The following is a 14,559-nucleotide window of genomic DNA, read 5'->3' on the forward strand; positions in this document are numbered from 1 at the left end:
TGCCCATAAAACTTGAAAATGCTTTATAAATGGTTTTCTCTCTTTCAGTTTCAGGAATGAAAAATGAAAAGAGCTTTAGGTGAAACATAAAACCTACTAAAGCCTTTTTACTTCTTTATTTGTACTGAAGCACTTATGGAGCATGTGATACAAACTGCTAAATTATTTCTTCAGATTTCTTCTGTTTGTCCTTTACTACCTCATGTGATCACTGTTACCCATTTGGTGCTGCTGTTGTTTTTTAACTCACTTGGAATTTTCTTTAATCAATTGCTTCACACTGCTGAAGAATTTGGGTGCATACTGCAGAATCACACTGCTCAGTTTTTAGAACTATATTAAATAAAGAATATGAAGAGAGCTTACTTGACGTACAGAAGCGAGCACTGCTTCCTTGTGATTATGAGTGTTGAAATTGTTCAGTTCAGCAGATACTCTGCAAAAATGTCATTGTGAGGTTAAGTCTGAGACTGACACATGGAAACTTGAAATGGAAACTGTGGTTTGCAGCGGCCAGAAGTGGAGAAATTGTACATCCACTGAATGTTTGCTCAAAAGGGCAGTCTTTCGGGTTAGGGCTGTTAGTCAATTTAGTTCGGTTGTTATGCAACAATAATAAAAAAAAGAATCAGTTGAGCAACAAAAGCTTAGAAGCAGTGAATGTGGTAAAACTAAAAAGACGCAAATTACATCTTTGTTTTAACATACAGCCTTTCCGCAGCCATTTTCAGTGTGTGACTCTCCATCTGCAGGTCTCGCATTTAGAGATCACCAATGACACGCCACAGCTAAATGTGTCCTCTGCGTTTGACCCATATGTGACACAGCAGGAAGTGGTATGTTGATCAGGGTACCTCAGTGCTGCCCTGTTGGTAAGGGATTCAAACCAGCAGTCCTTCACTTACAAGTGAGCTTCCTTACCCATTAAACCACCACTGCCTACATGAGGGGCCTTGGTAACACACAGGCACCGCCAGCCCCCTTAGTTCTACCGTAAGGGATCTGGTAATGGAGCTTATTAAGCGTTATTCCACTGAACCATATTGCTGACCTTTCGTGCAAATAAGTACGAGCCACATCCTCTGAATTCCGTCAATACGGGGGTCTTTGTGTACCAGATTACTTTATAAGAAAGTTTGCATTGTGTTCAGATATTGTGTTTGTAGATTAGCAAAGTATTATTATTATTATTATTATTAATGTAATACACCTGCATACTTAATTTTTTTTATCCCTGTTTTATTCCAAGTTAGAATTATAGTTATAAGAGATATTTCCCCCACAACCCTGCAGAAGACAAGCAGGTATAGAAAATGGATGGATGAATGGAATTGTTTTCCATGTGTTTTTTTTATATATAATTTTGTCATTAAACATGACATAGTAGGGGATCCTATAAACCGAGACCGTCAGAACCATGGCTGTTCATTGACTGTGACTGTAGGTGGCACTGTGACTGTAGGTGGCACTGTGACTGTAGGTGGCACTGCAACTCAGGGCGTAGCACCGGGGGCTGCAATCCCACCTCTTCTCTTGGCGTGATCTTCCTGTTTTGTATGTTTTTCCTTCAGGTCCACCTGTGCTAAGTAGCATTTTTAAACTGCCTATAGTATATGGTTATGGCAGGGCGGCAGGGTAGTGCAGTGGTTTGCACAAGAAGGTCCTGGGTTCAGTGCCGGATCCTTTCTGTGTGGAGTTTGCACGCTCTTCCTGTGTTCATGTGGGTTTTTCTGGGGGCTCAGGTTTCCTCCCACAGTCCGAAAGTGGGCAGGGCAGGTTGATTGGCAAGTCTAAATTGTGCGTGTGTGTGTGTGTGTGCGTGCATGTGTGTGCCCTATAGTGTGTTGGGGACTGGCCTGGTTGGTTCCTGCCTGCACCCCTTGTTCCCAGGTTGGGATTAAGTGGTAATGGATGGATATGGTTGTGACTGTGACTTCCACAACGGGAGATGGATAGAATAAACATGTCTGCTAAGTGCCCTAAATTCTGTACAAATGAGCTAGTGTGGTAGGTTAACCTTCTGTCCTCTTCTTTACCTCATGCTAATATACTTTGTGGGGTTTTGTGTATTGTGGAGGGGGAAAAAGACCAATACACTCTATTCAATTTTTAGAGTTAACAGGCACAGGTCACCAGGAAATATCTGCCATCAGCACAGATTGATGCACTTTCAGGTCATTCTCTAAGTGCACAACCAACAACCAGAACCGAACAGCAAAGGGACTTGGTGCTGAGTAAATGACCGTTTGAGGAGAAGGGAAAAATGGGTTTGCTGTGAGTTGACTAAGTCACCTTGTGCTAATAAACTCAGTCTTTATGGTGAGAAGCTTCTGCACAATGTAAACATTTGATAACTGTGTGACTAAACAATATTTACTTTTTTTTTAAGTAGGTTCTGGGAATTGGTACATACATACAGTGCTGTGTATAAGTATCCACACCCTTTGATTAAAAATGATACAGACAGTTGTTCTTTGCGCAGGTATGCTTTTAAGTAGTATGCTCAAACAGAAAGCATTTAAGCCAAAATTAAACAAATGGCCTGTGTGTGAACTGCATCATTAACTGGACGGAGCAAAAACGTGGGCCGCCTGGGGGTCCCCGAGAACTAGGTTGAGAAACATCGGCTTTGGGTGTGGCTGCATGTCTACATAACGTATAAAGAGAAAAGAGCAGGAGATTAAGCACTATTGACATGGCAACCCACACCCATACAGTGTATATGAGTCATGAAGGCATATATAAGAGAACCCTCTATCCTCAGCCTTCATTCAGCCTTGTTACCCCTCTTTCCTGCAACATCCGATTGACCAAGCAATGGCAAACTCTACTCAACTAGAGATGGCCATGGCCATGTTGATGAGCGTCTTTGACAAATATGCAATGTCTGAAGGAAAAAAGGACATGCTGAGCAAGTCTGAGCTAAGGTCCTTGATGGAGAAAGAGCTACCTGGATTCTTAAAGGTAAGATAAAAGGTTAATTCCTCTAAATTATATTTCCAGGGTTAGGGAATGGCAGTCAGTATCATCAAACAAGTTAAACCCTAAAAACTGCAGGTTTAAATCCCTGGCTGCACCCTGTTTAGGAATAATCTAAAACAGAAGAGTGTCTCTTAAAATGTCTGAGAATAAGTCCTCAAATTGGAAAATCTCGTTGGATAAAAGTATAATGTATACCTGTATACCTTTGTATACCTGTTGCTTTTGTTCTAACCAATCAGGACAGAATAGGAGCACCAGGAACTATAGCATGAATGGTTGGACTCCCCAATGTCATTCTACATGAAGAACTGAGTGATGCAGCTTCACAATGTTGCTGCATGTTTGACTATAATAATGATGTTATTATTAAAATAGTTACTGAATGAATTAAGTATAAAATTCCCCTAAAACTGACTGGGACACTCTGATAGATTATGATAAAACCTTACACATAAATTTGCTGAGACTGGACAAAGACACATAATTTCCTATAAATAGAAACAGACAAAATTCTTCCAGAATTTACCCTCGTGTTCTACAGTATTGAGCCACTGGTTGTTTGGCAGTATGAGAGACTCAGCGTTCCCTGCCTCTGTTTCAGAACCCTAAGGAGCAGGCAGAGGTAGACAAGCTCATGAAGGATCTGGACCACAATGGAGACTCCGAGGTGGATTTCAGCGAGTATGTGGTCTTCATTGCTGCCTTAACCTGTGCGTGTCACAGCCGTCCCAAGAAGAAGTGACTGCAGAGGAGGAAAGGCACCACGCCATGCTTGCTTGCTGGGCGGTTCTGGGTTTCACAGGCTCAGAGGGAGGCAAACAATATGTCTCAGTGCTTATACAATCTCATACTCTCAAAGGATTTGATTGAATTCATACTATAAAATAACCATTTAAAGCAATAATGAGTAATCTTTCGTTTTCTTTTTGTTGCTCTCAATAATTCCGTTTTTCATGAGAATAACTAATTACTTAATAATTAGACTAACTGATATACTTCCCGTCATAAATGATTCATGATGAACACTTAATTAATGGTTAATTAATACATTAAGTAAGCATGTACTACTCTACATCATTTGTGTCCCCTCAGGTAACGTGTTACTCCACCAGTTATTTGCCTGCAGGAGAAAAAGAAAGTAGTCTAGATTTCCCTGAACAGTTTTTAATGGAATTTGACTTGCGCTACAACTCCGGTTTCCCCCCACAGTCCAAAAACATGGTGAGGCTAATTGGAGTTGCTAAATTGCCCATAGGTGTGCATGTGTGAGTGAATGGTGTGTGAGTGTGCCCCTCGATGGGCTGGCCCCCCATCCTGGGTTGCTCCCTGCCTCATGCCCGTTGCTTCCGGGATAGGCTCCGGACCCCCCGCGACCCATTAGGATAAGCGGTTTGGAAAATGGATGGATGGATGGATGGATGGACTTGCGCTATAATACACTGCGTTACATGTACAAACTCTGTTCTGTTGCATGTTCTATTGTCTGTTTTTATATCTTGGGGTTTGTTGTGGTTAGATGCTCATTTGCTGCGCATAGATCCACCTTTACTTTTCGTAGTTCACTCTGTTTATTGTTCTCTTTTGTGTACATTTTAAAAGTTTTCTATTGTTTTCTATCTAATACACTTATTTTCTAGGTAGATTTAAATCATCTAGCATTTAACGTCATCTAGCATTTTCAGCAAGCTACTTAATTAGCATTTTGCAGGTAATATTGTCCTCTCCCACACACACACAGACCACCACAACCCACTAAAACAGTCATTCCATATCAAATCATCCAGGTTGAGAAAAAATTCCCAGGTCCCTTTAAGATCACAGGCACTCCCACACCAAGCTTATGGAGAAATCCTAAATATTAGGTATGCATCACTAGTAGTTTTGAAACTAAAGCCTTTTGAAATTTTTATTAATTTTATGCATTTTGCCAAAAAAGTCTTTCAGTCTAACTTCTGATATTCAGAGTTCCTTTGATATGACACTTACAGCTTTGAAACTTTATGACTTAGGCTAAATGTTACTGATCATGAAAATGTCTTTCGGAATCGGTATGTGCTTCTGAGTTATTTCCTTTCACGCACACAAGCACGAGACTGCTGTGTGTAAAGGTCACAGACCTGGGGGGCGGAGGCACAGGGAGAACCTCCACACCGGCCCCCCTCATAAGCCTGAGAACTTCTTTAGTGTAAACTGTCTTGTAAACATTCGTATGAGGAATGCAAAGGTCACACACTTGGTTTAAAAATAATGTTCAAGTGCGTATAGATTTAAAAAAACCTTTAAAAAGTTTCAATGGGTATGTCTCCAGACAATGCACACACTGTCAGCTCACTCCTGCACATTCATTAAGCAAAACCGCACATCTACCAACTGTCAGGACCCTTAAGCTGCCTCATGTGCTTAGACAACATACAATATTTCATTGGCTAAACGAGAATCTGAAATAATAAAAAAATAAAATGCAATGGAAAACATAAATACAAATAAAACATAAAATAAATAAAAATAAGTAATACAGAATAAAATAGCATGAGAACAATTCATTGCACTAAACCAGATATTACAGCCCTGTTATTTGCCTCAAATTCCCAATTAGCTGTACATAAGTGACACACTGTCTTTTACCTGTCAGTGATTAATATAATTCATCGATATCATGATTATATTTGAGGCTGAAGCACACGCAAACATGTAAGTTAGAGGCACGCTTGGGTCAGACATCTGTCAGGTGTTCCTGGAGCAGTTGGGGTCAAAGGCCTTGCTGATGGGCGCAGAGAGATGGTCTGCACAGGAAGTGCACCAGGCCTGTTGCGATTTCAGTGACCTGCACGGCTGCCTCTGGAAGTTTCCTAAGACAACAGGTGAAGCCAAAAATGTCTCACCAAAAAAAAGAGAAAAAAAACTAACATTCATATCAGATAAAATGTCTTCTTAGTGCCAATGTGTAATCACATTGACCACTGCCATATTAAACCAAAAAAAATGTGGCGTTAGAAATGTGACAAACACCACCCTAAGCCTAATATAAGGAACCTCAATGAAGCAAAACATTTTATACCTCACTAATGTGTTTTCATCACCTTGAATTTAGTAGCTGATTGGATAGTTATGGAATATGATTTGTCTCACCAAGTCTTTCCAGTGGTGTGAGCTCTTACCCATTCTTGTGATTATATGACAGATGTTTCTCAACTTGCATACCGTGTTTGATCTTTGATGGGTCTTATTGCCACTTCAGAAAACATTACATGGATGAAAATTAAAAAATTTAAACTACGACAGAGGGCAGCAAAATTGGACCAGCAGAGGGCAGCCATGAGCATTCACATGAAACAAAAAAAAACACTCTCTGTGGCCCCTTCAAACCTTATAAAGGATTATATAATATATAATTGTCATTAGAGGGACTTGTGGAAAATGATTGCAAGTGTTTCATTTCTTTTTAATTCCCCAGAGGGTATAATATGCCCATATGTACTCTATTAACACATTGCATTATGGGATTTGTATAACAAATAACTATTTGTTACGATACCAGTGGTATTAAAACTTTTTTGCTAAGGTCCCCCTGGGACTTATTTTTAAACAAATCTGCATTTTTAAATCCTGATTTAATCCTTGCTCTGCTGGCAGACGGCTACGCTGAGCAGCAGGTTACTTCCAGGTTCAGCATTTCTAAGGCAGCAGCACACAAGAATAAGGTGAAACAGGAGACACTGGGAATGGCTAGAAACCAGCCAGGTAAAGGGTAGGAGTGACATTCTAATGCCAGAGATGACCGTTAACTTATCCGACAGGTTCTTAGGAATAGTAGGATGACCTCAAGTGACCTTCAAAAGAAATATGGGAAACATTAAGTGCAGGTGTGCAGTGCACTGCTAGGACAGTGTGTATCACCCCTGCCCTAAAACCTAACTCTAGTCCCAAGACGGTGGAACTGCACATGCGCAGAAAGGCTCGATAGACGATAGCACGTCTCGATAGGTAGCTCAACTCGTTAGAACACCCGGCTCATAATCATCTTTTGATCTCAAATTCAAATATCTTCAATGTATAGCAAAAACAAATGAATTGGCTTTGTCCTTCCAATACCTTTGGGAGGGGGATTGTACTGTATGTTAGATGAAAATAAGATGATTGTTATGGATCGATTCGTGTAGAAACTCCAGATAATTCCAACGGATTTTTTCACAAGTGCAGGCTAATCATGTTGATTTTTATGCCTTCAAACAGTTTAAAGAGTTGTAGGATTTAATAATCAGGTAATAAGTTCAGATAAACAACTTGTTATACTTGGAAACTATAAAATTATATCTGATATAATTATACAGTTGAATTTAAAGTATTTGTGAACGTAGATCAGTTGCTGCCCTTAGTTATGCCATCCGAAGAGTCCTCTATAGGTAATTTCAGATTGATAAAACGGAGATAAAAGTATTTCATATTAAATTTTTTAATTAAGTTTGTGCATAAAATCATTTGCAGTTTATCCTCCCAAACAGGACTCTACTACACATTAAAATCGCACCAAACAATACATATTACCGTGTACTCCTAATCACTTTGTACGCGACTCATACGGCGAGAATCTTGGGCTACATCACAATCAGATGCTGCCCTCTAATGTTCAGATGTAATACTGTCGACCTCTTACAGAAGGACGCGGAAACGTACCCATTTTTCTACAGGAATCACTCACCAAAAGACCTTGTGCATTATTACGTAATCATCACACTCTTTCTATGAACATAATTTAAGATATTTAACCACTGAATTAATGAATTGATAAGTTAACGTGATTGCAGATCTAAACTTGGATTAATTTTAATGACGTTCATAGATGATGGTATTGAATTAACCTCTTACAAATTCTGAGCAGGGCAAGATGGTTTGTAGCAAACTATACATTAGATTATTTTGATATTGGTTTCAGTCGGGTAAGAAAATGCTAGTTGAGCAAGACTCTTCCCCATTTGTCCAGCTCAGCCAAGACTGATTTTGAAATGTTTTTCTTAACATAATCACTGCCTCCAAAGGTAATAGTCACTTATCTGTGGATAAGTTTCAGTGGGAAAAAAAGACAACTGGCCGGGATGGGGAAACATTAGGTGAGGGGAATGGTTTAACAGTTAAGAACCACTGGGTTAGGGAGTCAGGGAGTGGTCCCCCGGCACAGCAAGGCAGTCAGTCTAACCAGGCCCTTTCTAAAACCATAGTCTACAACATACTCATTGCTACCACCCGTGTGGGACAGCTGTTGCCATGGCAGCAGGGGCACCAGACCTTGTTTAGAACCAAATTCCGCCCCAATGTTTTAATAAAACACCACCGGGCTGGGGTGAGATGCTGAAGTGAGAGTGCAGACTGTGTTGCTACATGTTTCAGTATAGCCCCTGGGGTTCTCTCTCTCTCTCTGTTATTAGTGCAATTGTTTTCACCTTTATGTAATTATAGAAAACAAAATGATGGTTTGTATGAAAGGAGGCTTTTAATGTTAACTTTTAATATGCAAACTCTTTGCAATTACGAATGTATTAAATGTTAATATTTCAAATTCTTTCTACCTGCTTGTGTCTTTTACTACTTTTTATGGTAACTTGGTTATCACAGAGGATTGTTTTTTAAATTCCACCGCTGACTACACAACCAAAGAAAAAACATTGAAGCAGTACTTAAAGTGTTAAGTACTTAAATCATTTTGATGAGTGATAAAAATAAAATAAAGAAATGAAAATGATAGAAGATGCATACTGTACTTTTAATCGGCACATCAGTAATTTGATTAGAAGGGAATGCCAGTTACAGAATGTCACGTGTTGTATTTTGTTCCACTTTGTAAACAGTCTCATGTTAAATTAACACACCGGATCTTATTTCTGTGGACTGAGGGGTGGAATTGGCTATAACTTTTTTTTTTTTACACCACCTAATGTTATTGACAAAACATTGTGCTCTACGGCCAATGAGACATATCACAGGGTGATCTGACTTCCTGTTTTTGGTCTCTGGAGGACAGTCATTGGTGCCTATGCTTGTGAGATGGGTACAGTTGCAGGAAATGCATTCCCTTAGATTTCATATGCTTCCACTAAATGTTTGCAGGATGCCGAGTATCTCCTTGGCTCAAACCAGTGCCTGTGGAGGAACTTGGACACACTGACATAATGCTGTCGTTCAAGTGTTTGATGTAATGCAGTATTTTCATATAATATACCAGGCATGTTTTGTTTCCACAGGAAAAAAGAAAAATATTTATTTTCAGTATCCCGGAACATCAGAGGGACTTGCGAAGGCGTTGTTTCTCTGAGTGGACAACAGTTGCTTATCTTCAGACGTATCTTAAATCATCTAGTACACGCTGTCCCATCCATGACATGTGTGACCTCTGTGCATGTGTAGCGTACTTCTTCTCCCTTGGTTCTCTGGGGTTCCCTCAGTCAGATGAAGCTGTGTGGATACCTTGCCCAAAATGTACGATTGTGTGCTGTGAGATCGGCTATCAGTCTGTGCAGAGTGCATCTGTCCTTCTGCTTTGTGCTTCATGGGGTCTCATCTGTGACCCTGTACTAGATAGGTGGTATAGAAGATTGTTGAATGAATAACAGAACCCTCATTGGTTGGGGGGCAGGAGGGGTTTGTGTATGTAAGATATTTTTTTTACTTTAGGGTTTTTTTATTCCGTACTTGAGCATAATTGTCAACAGTGTTAGCGACTTGCATGGTTCAACTGAATGATTCCAACTATGTAAGTTGCTAATGAGAGAGAGAAACATACCCTTGAATAGCTATTGCAAATGCTTTAGTATATCAGTATTTGTACAATAGAGCTGTCATATGATGACTGTCTATCATGACATGTAGCAGTTGAAGGCACATGATCTGGTTTGACCTCAAGATTGTGCAGTAGCAATCATTTTCTTTAATAAAGGTGCCTACACACCCAGTTCACTCTTTCCAATCTATGTGACTGCATCCTGCCCCCCATCTAACATGATTTCATAGTGTACGTGGCAACTGCTAATAGGACATTATAGGACTCATAGGACAGTATGAGATTGGAATGCTGTTGCAAAATTAAAGAAATTAAGCAAAAAAAAAAATCTGATCTTGGTCCCACACAGAGGTGAAAAGTTCAGGTCCAGACAGTACAAATCCAGAACAAGGTTTTGTTTCAACCAACCAGTTGAGTACTCTATGACTGTGACTCTATATTAAACTGGTTTGTTGAGACAAAACCTTACTCTGGATTTGTACTTTCTGGACCTGAACTTTCCACCTCTGGTCTCAGATTCAATCATGTCTGAAATTAAAAACCTCTATTTCCATTTCTGTTGTCAGACTGATTTGATCTAGCACTCTCTATCTAGCACTCCTGTTACTGTAGTCAAACACCATCTGAATATCCATCTGAAAACAGATTAACAGTAATTAGATTTTCTGAAGAAGTTAAAGTTTCATTTCATTTCATGTCACTTTATTATCATTTCATAAAAATGAAATGAAATTGTGATTCTCCAGAGCATCAGGCAGCTAGAACAACAGACACTGAAGGAAGAAGAAGGACTGGTCTCCACTGAAATTCTGTGGAAAATGACCAAATCTCTTGCAACTTGATTTAAAAAAGCCTCACATATATTTACATTTGCAAGAACATGAAAATTCAGTTGGTATTTTTTCACGGCAGTAATGTACATAAACAGAGAAAAGTTAGAAAAATTCTCCCAGGGGATTTAATCATTAGCTGCATTTGTGACATGTGTCAGGTATGTGCAACACAAAGGCATTATCACCACTTTTCCCAGAATCCACTGCTACACTAATGCTGGAAGCATGAGCAAAGGTCTTCCACTTTAGTTTTTTAAACCTAATTTGATTTGCTTTCTTTCCACATTTCCTCAAACAACACGGAGCCAACACAGTCTAATCAAGTCAGTGGACTGGATGGGTAATGGGGAGGGGGCATGTGGAGAGGTTACTGTGCTTGTTGCTCTTATCTTTGTTTCTTTGGCACCACCGCTGCCCACAGTCCCACTGATTGCGTTGGTGTTGCAGCTGAGCTTCACTCAACAACCTGCCCCACACATTTTGATTGTGCTCATAGAATTTCAAGTCAGGTCAGGTCAGGTTGGGGAGTATGCACTGATGTATCGCGTTGCCACACCCACCACGTGGAAAAACTCCTTGGGATCCCGGCTGACGACCCCCCCAGGCAGATACACAGTCCAGTCCCACCCTCTGGAAGTGACCATCCATCTGCCGCAATCAGGTGTTACGTGGGCGTCCCTTCGGCCTGGTCCAGCCGCTCGGGTCCTAAGTAACGAGGATCCTGTGAGCCGGATCACCCTCAGAGAAACGCGCCACATGGTCGTAGTGCCGTAACTGACGCTCCTTCACAATGCAAGTAATGTGCCTCATTCGGGATTCCTCTAGCAATCGCTCATTCAACACAAAGTCAAACCAGCAGTACACAAGGATTCTCCGAAAACACAGTACCGAAGGAGTCCAGTCTTCATCTCAGCTCACTGGGTAGCGTCCATGTCTCACAGCCATACAGCAAGACAGGGAGCACCAGGACTCTAAAGACTTGGACTTTCATCCTCTTGCAAAGATATCACGAGCCCCTTTCCAGCAACCTCATGACCCCCCATGCTGTTCCAAACTGTCTGCTGCCTTCATAGGAAGGGACACCACTGTCTTTGCCGAATCTCATGCTGAGGTCGACATTCTCCCCGCAGACAGACACACCACTGATGGCTGTGCCTAAGAAGTCAAGGCAAACACCAACAAATGCATACTCTCAAACCTAGAAATATGTTTTGAAATTCATTGTTTATCGATTAAAGATATTTTCATTATAGTTAAAAGGAGAAGTTCCTCTTCTTGTTTTTAATAATTTGGGTTGGATCTCCTTAAATGGATTTTGGTTTACAATTGAACATGTGCATCAGAATATCCCCGTCCAACCCCAGGCAGCGGTCTTGAAACACTACATGGTAAGACAAGCCTCTATATCTTTACAAGTGTTTCTCATACCATACATGTCACTCTATTAAGATCTATTGTTCATTAAAGAGGACAGTCAGGGCTTTAATATGACATCACATGCGTGAGGGTGTGACCTTGCCAACTGCCTCTTACTGTCAAATCGAATTTTTCAATCAATATTAAAAACTGTTTTCCCTAGTTCTATGGAAGATATAACGAGAAATAATCTATTTCTGATCAATTCTATTTAGCTATTTTCCAAGAACCAATTTAAAAAAGCAAATCCTGGTCATTCTAATGGATTTTTTTTATGTCAGCAATCATGACACATTAACCTGGAAACACAACAGACAGTCATAGAATGGTGGAAAATAATTTTTGATTAGGGATAACATGCTGGTATGGCTTTTACACGATCGGGTACCTTTCAGGCATATTTATTAGCAGGCGAGGTGGAAAACAAGGGTTATGCTCTCCTTTCCTAGCTTTGAATATAGTCCTTTGACAATGCAAATCCATTCCAGCCCAGTTAGATCCTCTTGGCAACCGCATGCAAAAGGCTCCACCCACTGGTAAGAAATTAAAAGAATGAAAACCATGAGTGACTCACTACATTGGCATTTAGAACATGACTGTGGCACACTAACCTCAGTAAAGATGCTGTCTGGGAGAGCAACTGTCTTGAGATAAGGCTGTTTGAAGGAGTCAGGTGGAAAGATAACAAACTGAAAGACCATCGGATCCTAATCAGATCTAATCTTCATGTACCCAAATCTGTGTTGTACTCTGATACACTCATCTACTTTGCTGAATAAATCACACTCAGTTGTGGTTCATGTTTGTCTTAAACTATATTGATACCAGCAGTGATGTTTCACCTAATGTTTCTGTACAAATAATCCAAAAAAGAACATCATAAAAACTGACCATCCATTACAGAAGTGTTACATTTTCACATTTTTATGTGCTAGTGGATTTTATCTGTCGAGAAGCCAAATACTCCAACATGACAAGACATGACTGGAACAATACATTAAAGGAATGAGGAAGAGTGAGTTTATGAAAATGCTTCAGGAAGAATCCTTTTGAAATCCTGTAATATTAATCCGGCTGCCTACCTTTCTTTATTCTATACTAACATAATAAGGTAAAAAGTACATCATGGGTTTCTCCATGAAAGATCTGAAATGACGAAGGGAGCTTGTTATAATGTGATTCAGGCCAAATCTACCAAACACTGAGCATTTTCACCCTCAACGTCGGCACTCATTGTGCAAACGCCACTAAGACGTTTTCAGTTTCTATGTCCATCAGTTCATCCATGTTCCAACCACTCATCTTAAACAAAATGCTGTCTATGTCAGGTAAGAACAGGACAGAAGGCTGAATGCCAGCCCATTTCAGGGCACACTCACGCAAATACACACGCAGAGTCAAACAGTATGGGGAATTTCGAGATGCCAGTTAGCCTAATTGCATGTCTTTGGACTGTGGGAATAAATCTATTGGACATGAGGAGAACATGCAAACTCCATCCATGCAGAGAAGGAATCAATTCCCCAATCCAAGAGATGTGATTGAATTCTGGTACCTACTGCTTACCAAGTAAGGGAATTATAAAATGCCTTTTAATTTAAGTGAGCTAGAAATGGAAAGTAAATGGAACAGAGAAAAGGAGTAACCTTCATATTATGAGGATAAACCTGCTCAGCAGAAGATTGTGGTAGATCACGTGATTTTTTCACAACTGTTGAGGGATACTCAACCACGTTATATGTATTGTACCAGATAATCATCCATGAGTATGAGTGGCTGAGTTCTGGGCAGCTGACCCCAACATCAGAAGTTAGGGGTATAGAAGTAAAGTTAAACAAACTAGAGTGAATTAATAGCCATATTCAATGAAAATGGAAAAAAGTGCAACTCGTGTCGAACACCACTTCATCCCCCGGCTGACCTATACATCTGAAATATATATTATTCAGAATGGACGCAATTGTGTCAATATCGTGCAAAATATAAATGTATTTCTGTACCGATGATTAATGTTATTAGCATATTTTGTGCTAGGTGGACACATTCTCTCCATGACAATATATTCAGACTCCGCGGCACGTTATACGCTTGTCTTTGCCGCACCGTACCTACAGTATAGCAAATGAGCGTAGCTCGGATTATTCTCAATAAACTCGGTAAAGAGAATATTAATGAGAAGTCTTTCTTACGAGCACAAAACACGGTTAGTCGAAGCCATACACACGTACGCAACAGCAGTTAATTAACAGCTGTAACGTTATAACCAGCAGCCGCATATTTGGAATACATTTAAGGGCGAAGGCTAAATTGCTGTCTGAGTAATAGTTCTAGATACTTAAATTCAGTTGAATTCGTAATTAAAGATTATAATCATGACAGCTCACTACACGGCACGAACCCCGCCTGACGTAGGTGTTTTCACAGGCTACGACCCAATGCATTTCGTAACAAGGACTACTTAGCCTTCTGATGCAATCGAAGGCGGAGGGATACAGCCTCGTAGTGGGCCGGACGCAGTTTGTCTTGTTGCCTAGAGACGACTCGGGGGAGGCGGGA

At 40.3% G+C, this 14,559-nt stretch overlaps 1 protein-coding gene and 1 long non-coding RNA gene across 2 annotated transcripts; one reads left to right on the top strand and one right to left on the bottom strand.

The window, feature by feature from the left end:
* Window positions 1-2,771: 2,771 nt before the first annotated feature.
* LOC125705299 (protein S100-P-like) lies at window positions 2,772-3,900 on the top strand. The gene is made up of 2 exons (XM_048971782.1): window positions 2,772-2,964; window positions 3,584-3,900. Exons 1-2 carry the CDS (start codon window positions 2,818-2,820, stop codon window positions 3,722-3,724), a joined length of 288 nt encoding a protein of 95 aa, XP_048827739.1. The 5' UTR covers window positions 2,772-2,817; the 3' UTR covers window positions 3,725-3,900.
* A 6,503-nt stretch (window positions 3,901-10,403) lies between these two features.
* Window positions 10,404-14,484, bottom strand: LOC125705300 (uncharacterized). The gene is made up of 3 exons (XR_007381463.1): window positions 12,615-14,484; window positions 12,392-12,536; window positions 10,404-11,742 (listed from the first exon to the last, which is right to left on the bottom strand). It is a non-coding gene; the product is annotated as an uncharacterized LOC125705300 (long non-coding RNA).
* Between the last annotated feature and the right edge of the window lie 75 nt (window positions 14,485-14,559).

This window comes from Brienomyrus brachyistius, chromosome 12 (genome assembly GCF_023856365.1).
Source record: "Brienomyrus brachyistius isolate T26 chromosome 12, BBRACH_0.4, whole genome shotgun sequence".
Taxonomy (NCBI): domain Eukaryota; kingdom Metazoa; phylum Chordata; class Actinopteri; order Osteoglossiformes; family Mormyridae; genus Brienomyrus; species Brienomyrus brachyistius.

Bases quoted from the DNA above. Each gene is read 5' to 3' on its own strand.
- LOC125705299 (XM_048971782.1), top strand. From the start codon at position 2,818: ATGGCAAACTCTACTCAACTAGAGATGGCCATGGCCATGTTGATGAGC. The intron at 2,965-3,583 runs GTAAGATAAAAG...CCTCTGTTTCAG, and splicing joins AGCTACCTGGATTCTTAAAG to AACCCTAAGGAGCAGGCAGA.